Source organism: Sitophilus oryzae, unplaced genomic scaffold (assembly GCF_002938485.1).
Source record: "Sitophilus oryzae breed Bouriz unplaced genomic scaffold, Soryzae_2.0 scaffold_1018_pilon_pilon, whole genome shotgun sequence".
Classification (NCBI taxonomy): Eukaryota; Metazoa; Arthropoda; class Insecta; order Coleoptera; family Curculionidae; genus Sitophilus; species Sitophilus oryzae.
This window is the reverse complement of record NW_022145636.1, coordinates 279833-288495: the sequence shown is the minus strand read 5'-3', so window position 1 is coordinate 288495 and position 8663 is coordinate 279833. Positions and strand designations below refer to the sequence as shown.

Here is an 8663-nt window from a genome sequence, read left to right as displayed (position 1 = left end):
GCCCGCTTGGATCGCGTCGAGCGCGTGTTTCCAGGCTTTAACATAGGAGTTTTCATTTCTTTCAGTTAGTTATTCTATGGTTATAATTTTGTGTCAACTTTTGTTAAATACCCTGCGTTTTGGAAGATGATGCATTTTGATTCGTATTATTACGTGTCTATTGTCTTTTGAAGTCAAGTGGAGAAAAAATCGAGTGAAAATTAACTGTAGACCCAGAGCACAATTTATGGTTAATACTCGCTGCCCAGGCAGAAAGTCTTATACACCCCATCGTTAAAGTTTGTATACCATCTCGTATATGGTAGAAGGATCAAACTAAACACATACTAAAAACTGGAGTAGCTGTAAAATATCGACATCACACGATAGGTAAATAATGGATTTTAGTACTGCAGAAAAATAATGTCAAAAGGTACTGGTTTAAAAAAATTAAGATTAAAGTTAATTAATCAACCTTTAAGGTATAAAAGTTGGTAGGTGTTATTATTAATAAAATAGTTTGTTTTATTTACCTATGTTGTTTTATTTATTCCTGTGGAATATTACAAATTTGTATTTGTACATAAGTTATATTGATAAATATAATCATAAATGCGGGTAGTTTCATAAAGCTTGAAAGTAAAAAATAGTTCTTTTTTTATATTTTTTGGTATGTAGTATCTTTTTCTTGTTTGTTTTGTATTAACACATACCGTTAACTTTTACCGGTTTTATTAAATAAAATAACTCGGATTACATTTTTTCAGTTTTTACAGTTTTTTCACAATATTTTGAAGTAATCACTTGTCATCTTGTCAATCAAATTTTAAATATTTCCTGCTATGCGTTCCAGTTGTACCAACTTATTTCTTTGTAAAATAAAATAAACTACTTTGAAATTAAAATGACAGACACATCTATCACTGTCAAGGATCTTCTCGTTGGACAGACTATACATATTGCATTTTTCTGCTATCTTAAGATTTCTCTATTCTTAACCTAATTTATGTGATTTTCTTAGCATATATGATTTATAAACCATATTTTTCCTAATGGAAGGATGGAATAGGATATGCAAAATTAAGATATTTTAACATTTATTTTCCAGACAAAGCATAATATAGTATTAAGATTAAGACATAACAAATATTATAAGAAAGATCTTAATATAAATCACAAACTAACTAAGTCTTAATTTGGTCTTGTATAAACAGGTATAAAACTAATAAGATCAAAACTCAACCTTCACCATATTGTCAAGATTTGGCATTATAGGAAACAAGAAATTACAGTAGATTAAGAAAAGAATATCAAAGTACACGATATTAAATACTGTAATGTATTCTACGACACAAACCATCTCCGTTCTAAAGAGAAAAAGATAACATAAAGTTTATTTTAGTCTTATCACCACACTTTTCGATAAAATATATGTCTAAAATTGCTCTTAATCCACTAACTTGATATTTTTAAGAAATTTTGATACAAACATTATAATCAAAGTATATTATATTAGTAAAATTATAGGTAAAATCCTTAATCTAAGGTAAAATCACAGTAAAATGTTACCTCTATCTCCCATTGACGTGTATTGTTCTATAAGACTCGTCATAGTCAGTACTTCAATACATCAATACATATAATCAAAACTATTGTTGCCTGTAAATAACTAGAAATTAAATAACTTGAAAGAAATAAAATAATTCTAATAAGTTTAAAACCATTAATAAAGTAAATGATAATTTTTAATTCTAATGTAAATATATAAATAAATGTTATTATTATTACAATTTTATATATCATTCCTTAATTTTGGATATCAAGATAAATCTGAAATTATAAAATTAATTATAGAATTTGTATTATTATTGATCCGTGATAAACACTCAAAAAAATTTTCAACTGCAAATAATGCGAAAATAAACTGCAATTTGGCAACATTAGTATCGATGATCAAATGCAGCAAATATGGGCTACAAGGTCAGCCACCGGATCCACACCTTTACCACATTTTTTTGTAAGATTTAATGCTTTTTTTCTCTTAGGTTAAGTCTGTGGGTTAAGTAGAGCTAGAAGCAGGGGGGTGACAGTGAAATAGGAAAATTGGAAACAGTCATTAGTGTCATTCCTGTCATTCTCCTCACGACAAGTATGGCCGCCTAGACAAGGACAGCATTGTTTTTGTCTAACTATTGTCTAACTTCACAGTTTAGAATTGACAGATTTCAGTTTCAGAGACAACTTCAGATTTGTTCTAGAACAAATTCGAAAATTGTGTCGAAAATATTCGACGCCATTTTAATTCATTCCGTTTAGTTTCGTTTTGGAAGTTCAATTTAATATTTCGGCTGAAATTTATAATTATAAAGGTAATAAAGTATATAAAATATATATTACATGAAGAATCCTGGAGAAAATGACGTTTCTGCCGTAGTAGGTATGTCCCATGTATATGAAAAATAGGTAGTAAATAAACACTGTTTTTACATTTTTTAGATGCAAGAAAATGGTGTTATAATCTCTTTGATCGGCGATTTTTTTGAAAATGGAAACAATTTACAGCAAGGTAAGATCATTTTTAACTATAGCCAACATCATTTATCTCCAATATGTGCGATTTATTGTCAATAATGCAATAAATCGGACTGATAATCTGATTATGTTATCCGACTAAAAGTCTCTTTTTGCTTCTTTTTGATTTATAAGCCAGGTCTCTTTGGGAATAATGGACGCTTTTTTAAACAGTATATTTATATTTTATACCTATTGATATTTTTAGATTGTTAATTTTAGTATAAAAAAATTTGTTTTTCTGTTTTCAGGTTTTTGTATAAGGCTCCCGTTTTCATGTCCCTGTGTCCGTTTTCTGTCCTTGAAGTCTGCGAATACGTGTGTTTATTTACAAATTACTGTAAGTCATGCTTATACCTTAACTAATTTACGTTAAAAGTACATATAATTAACTAATTGGTATTGAAACAATACAATCCTCTATATTTTTATGTTTATTTAGTCACGTTGTTCCATACTTCAAATAAATATATGTGAATAAAAATTTTTTGGTTTTATTTATGAAAAGTAAAAAATACAAAAATACATTTGAACTGAAAGAGGACCCGCCATTGAATAACCGGAAACGGAAATGAAAATTAAGCCATCATGTCCTTATCATGTCAACCTGTCAATTGGAAAATTAGTTCTCCAGACGACAACGAAGGCTTTCGGTGGCGTATCGTGTTTCCACGATTTAACACAGAGTTGACACTTCTTTCTAGTTAATTATTTTATGGCTAGAAGGGTGATAGAAAACACTTTTGGGATATTGGTTGCAAGATGGCGAATATTGGAAAAACCAATAATAGCCAAATAGCAAACAATTAAAAAAATGGTGGGTGCAATATGTTGTTTACACTTTACACGACTATTTAAGGAAATCAGATGCACAAAAGTTAGACAGTGACAAATATTGCCCCCCTAATTTTGTGGATCGTGAAACAGATGATGGCAATATTATAAGAGGAGAATGGAGGAATGAATCAAGTGGATTGTGTGGCTACTGCAAGAAGAATGGGTGGGAATGCATATGCTCGCCAAGCTAATTTAATAAGGCAGGAACTCTCTGAATATTTTGTAGATGTAGCACCAATTCCATCTCAATTTTTTAAATAAAAAATATTAATTTTAATTAAGTTTGCCTAAAAACAATAATTATTATTATTTTTATGCCATTATACAAAAAATATGTATTTTTATATGTTTAGTTTTTTAATTAGTTAGTAGTATTTTAAATCATGGAAATATTGGAAACCATTAAAGTACCTAATAATTATGAAATAATTATTTATGAATATGATTTGTATTACATATTTTTTTTATTATATTATATTTTGTTTCTTACTTTGACATAAGTTTCTTTTTAAAATAAAGATTATTTTTTATTTTCAGCCTATGTTAAAGAACCGATTGGTTGTGATAAAAAAAATTAAACCTGAATGTCTTTTCTTTATTGAAACTGGTAAATAGTAATAAAAGACATAATTATCGAAAACTATTGATGGTTAGAAATATAATATCAATAGTTTTCAATAGTATAAACTATCAATAAATATCAGTAGGCTATCGATAGTTCTCGACCACTATATACTATACACTATCAATTATTGTTGAAAGGGAATAAAATAAAATTCAAAAATTTAAACTTATTATTATATTAAAAAAATAGTTTACTCGTCAGGGACTTCGATACTGCCGTCATTTACTTCATCTATAACATCATGGGGCGCTTTTCCATCAATTGTACAACCAACAGACTGAGCACTACCTAAAAATAATAATTATCATAAGTTTTGAAACCCAAAGTCATATAAAAACAATAAAAACATACCTAAAACTTCTTTTACTGTTCCTGACAGTGCTTTAGCCATGGATCGCGGTCTCATTTGTCTTGCAATAGCCAAAACATCATCAAAGGAAATGTTGCCACTGTGTTTAACTATAATTAAGATAAATATTTACACATACTAGGTATTACAACTACATTTCAGTAAAGAAAATGTTTATTCCCGTTAGTAACACGCTTAGTAATTCGTAAGCATGGGTTGCAAATAAGGAATGATTTAATTTAGCACCAAAATTTGTGTGTCACAAAACATTAAACATTTTGTAACAAAAGCTATTGATGCACCAGAAAAATATTTTCTAGAACTACATTAAATTACTTACTATTTTTCTGCTTCTTTCTATCCCTTGGTGGTTCTTTAAGAGCTTTAATGATCAGGGAAGCTGCAGAGGGTACTACTGAAATGCTGGCTTGACGATTTTGGATTTTCAACTGTACAGTGATTTTAAGACCTTTCCAGTCAGCTGTGCCTTTTGCAATATCGTCACCTACTTTTTTAGGAGACTAGAATGAAATATAATTTAAAAAGTAAGGTTAGCTTACAATAACCACTCTGACAAAAAATATTTAGAAATACGAGTAATGTTTTACTTACCAGACCTAAAGGACCGATTTTTGGGGCCAACGAAGAGGTAGCACCTACTTCTCCTCCAACACATCTCAAATAAACTAAAATGAAAGAAAAACATTTGTGAAAACACCCTCAGCCTGACCGCGAATTTTATGTTACAGAGCACCTACCGTATTTTACTTCGTTCGGATCGAATTTTGGAGGCATCTTAGTGGATTTCTTGGCGAGATTATATTAAAAATCGGCAAATTGAAGCCGATGAATTCAGATTTTTATAAAATCCAAACTTTTCGTCAAGAATTGACGATTTTGAAAGACAGCTGGATTGACAGTTGTCAAAAACATTAAATTTTGTGCAATTACAGAAATCTTTACTCTGTTAGAACCATATTTGAACCTTTTTGAATCCTCATAGTTCAACAAGTTTTTCATAGATAGCGCAAGTGTATAAAAAAAGAAATATAAATTGAATTTAAAATGTGATTTAAAACAACGACAATTTATGCGTAAACCATTTCTATTTATTTTGAAACAATTTGAAATTAAGCTTTATTTCAAATAATTTTTGTTTTGAACATAAAGAACTAATAAATATGAAAATTGGCATTTCGCATTTTCAAATTCTTGTATTTTTATTCTTTTTTTAATAAGTTAATTTTTAATTTAAGAGATTTTCTATAGATTCTGATAGATTGTTCAAGCTTCGACGAAGGGGGGATTGTAGCAATATTATTGTTGGGGCTCTAGAAGATGTGAGAAGCACTTATGTTTTATTTGTAAATTTTATTTTATAAACGGCGTGATGCTGCTACCTGCTACTATAAAATTCCGTAAATACCTTGTATTTGCGTATCAGTCTATCTTATCTATCTCTGATCTCCTGCCCTATTCCCCCATAACCTATAGTAAATTTATATTTTTGTAATTTTCGTGGCTTAGACAGAGACAACTTTGCAACAAAATTGCTCAAATTTCATTGTAGCCAAATAACATTTTCGCGTCAGTTTGTTGCTCTTCAGTGTTTGCATTCCTCAAGGATTTATACTTTTTTGTGAATAAAAAAATGATTACTATCCTATTTTTGTAATACAATTTTAATACTTATTTTGAAACAATAAAACAACGTATTTATATATAATATGTTTTTATTTATGGTAACTATTTTCTTGACAACAAAATCATCTTCAAAACATCTCAACTTTTTTTGAATAAAGTAACAATATGATACGTTTCTATATATCACCAATAACTTACAAATATCATAAGATTAAATATTGTATAACAATCCATTTTGTTTTTTCAATTACAATATATTCAAAACAATACATTTATCATGCAAAAATTCGTTTTTATACATTCAAAATTGTATAATAATATTATGTTAACATTATTTGTCATTTATTGCTTCGTTTATGACAAAAATTGTACGTTGAGCAAATTAAAAGTACTCTAGCCTCAACTAGCCTGACATATTTAAGGCTCTGAGTTCTTTTTTGCTTTTTCTTCTATGGGGTCCTAAAGAACTTCCATCTCTGAACTGGAGCGTCTTAGATCGCAAAACGAATATCTTCAAAGATTTTTTCAATTTTTTCTCTTTTTGTTGGCCTTTTTCACGGCCTTGTTGCAAGTTCAAATGGGCAGTTCCACGACAGGTCTTGGAAATTCCTCCAATGTGCACTCATAGAAATCTGCTAGGAGATGCTCATTATCCGTCATGGGCATAATATCATTCTCCGGAATTGCTAGACTATTATCCCGGGTTATAACAGCACAATTACAGTAACTATTTTGTTTAGTCTTTTGAGAACCACCGCAAAAACTGGCTAGTTTTTCACTCGAGTCCACTTGGAGCAGAGGAATATAATTTTCGTAGCAAAAAGCTTGGAGAAGAACTGCTTGAATATGGGTAGCTGCATCTCCTGGTCTTGCTGTAGGTAAGACACATAACACCACGTCTTCGGGGCTTTTTTCCAGGAACGCCAGAGCTGGAAGAAGACCACAAATCAGTCTTCGGTCGTTCTTGGCTTTTGTCAGGGCTGCGCGTAAGGCTCTGCCCAATTTTGACCTGTGAACAATGAAAATACGTTAGTTATAGTAGTATAAAAGAAAATATGTTAATGAAAAAAGTCCTGACGTGGGTAAAGACCGCTAATACAAATATCACTGATTACAAATTGAATAATAATGATCGTTTAGTTCTATAAACAAGTGCACTGATGACGCTTTATTTATTTATCTAAGTTAAATTACCAAAAATTTTATAATTAAAAAAAACAAGCTAAAAAAGTATTTACCAACTTCAAAAACGGGTATTTAATATTTTATTATCCGCGTAGGTGTTTAAAACGTACCCTAAACACTAAACATGAACGATTTAAAACGAAATTACACCAAAGAAATAAAATAAAACGATGTATGGGACCTCAGAAAGTCTAGACGGCTTACACCCTTCTTCGTCTACCAAACATAAACAAACCACACTAGTTGGCGTGTGTCAGACAAAGACAGTAAATTTCCAAAGGGGTAAACAAACGAAGGTCGTTGTCATAGATACGCGTCCAGACACGTTTCTAGCCACGTGACGCTAGCCAATGACCTGAGAGATGGAATAACTTTGACCTTTAGGCCTTTAGGTAGTTTCCGAGAATTTTGGAAAAAGAAAATGGGATAAAGGTAAAAGCTTTAAAAAAGTTTTTCGTTATGATTTAACTAGCTGCAAAAATACTTAAATTCTGCGCACAGAGGTTAATATAACATATTATGTTATCTTGATTTTTTGAGATGAACAAACAAAAATGCGTAGTCATTTCGTTATCTTAAATAATTAATACACCTGTCAGGACTGGTTCGTGGACTTGGAGTATAATAACAATATTGCATAAGATATCGACAGTTTGATTAATACTGATAATAAAAATAACAGCAAATTACCAATTACTTGTTTGTTTAAATCTGTTAAGATATATTATGCATTATTTTTAATAAATTATTTTAAACCTACCTATTCATATTTTGGGATGATTTTTCAACAGGCTTGGCGACACACATTTCTGTAGAGCTGAATTTCAGAGATCTGTAGCAATAATCCACTTTCACACAACTCCGTCCTTTGTTGTATATGTTTTTTCGCACTACTTAATGTTTTCTCGCACCAAAATCACAAACTTTTCACCAAGTTAAGATTGCGAAATATTGTTACAGCCGAAAAGCGCGCAAAATTCAAGTTGACCGTGCTTCAAACGACAGCTTCAAATTTTTTATGACGTCGCGAACGAGCCCGCGATCATTTTAAACGGAACGGAGTGGGCTGTGGTGGGGGCACGTGAATTCCACGGCCCGCTGGATGGAATATCGACTGCGGTTTCGAGGAATCCCGCTATGGACGACACGTTTTCCGCCAGCGGTGGTTCTGGTATATTCATTGAACCCTGGAATTTCCTATGTTTTTGTGTGATGGATATCCGTTCAAATACTAGCACGGGGTCTTTTTGAACAGGTTGTCGGGTAAATACTGACCGATTAACGTCCGAAATCCGGTTGGAAATAGAGAAATAAGCGGTTTATGCAACTTGCGAAAGGTTATGTTAAATTACGAACGGTTACGGTGTGGATTGGAGATTGGAATTTCTGTGATTGTATTTTTTAAGATAACGACAAAAGGAATTACCGAAGACAAGTTAGGACGAGATTACGGACTGAAAACTAGGTCGGTGC

The 8663-nt window shown here is 31.1% G+C and overlaps 2 protein-coding genes across 2 annotated transcripts; both read right to left on the bottom strand.

The window, feature by feature from the left end:
* Positions 1 to 4167: 4167 nt before the first annotated feature.
* On the bottom strand, positions 4168 to 5290 carry LOC115874626 (60S ribosomal protein L12). The gene is made up of 5 exons (XM_030889840.1): positions 5120 to 5290; positions 4974 to 5047; positions 4702 to 4882; positions 4364 to 4471; positions 4168 to 4300 (listed from the first exon to the last, which is right to left on the bottom strand). Exons 1-5 carry the CDS (start codon positions 5154 to 5156, stop codon positions 4203 to 4205), a joined length of 498 nt encoding a protein of 165 aa, XP_030745700.1. The 5' UTR covers positions 5157 to 5290; the 3' UTR covers positions 4168 to 4202.
* Positions 5291 to 6100: 810 nt separating this feature from the next.
* LOC115874615 lies at positions 6101 to 8357 on the bottom strand. Its single transcript, XM_030889828.1, has 2 exons — positions 7951 to 8357; positions 6101 to 7014 (listed from the first exon to the last, which is right to left on the bottom strand). The coding sequence occupies exons 1-2, from the start codon at positions 7995 to 7997 to the stop codon at positions 6579 to 6581; spliced, it is 483 nt and encodes a 160-aa protein (XP_030745688.1). The 5' UTR covers positions 7998 to 8357; the 3' UTR covers positions 6101 to 6578.
* Between the last annotated feature and the right edge of the window lie 306 nt (positions 8358 to 8663).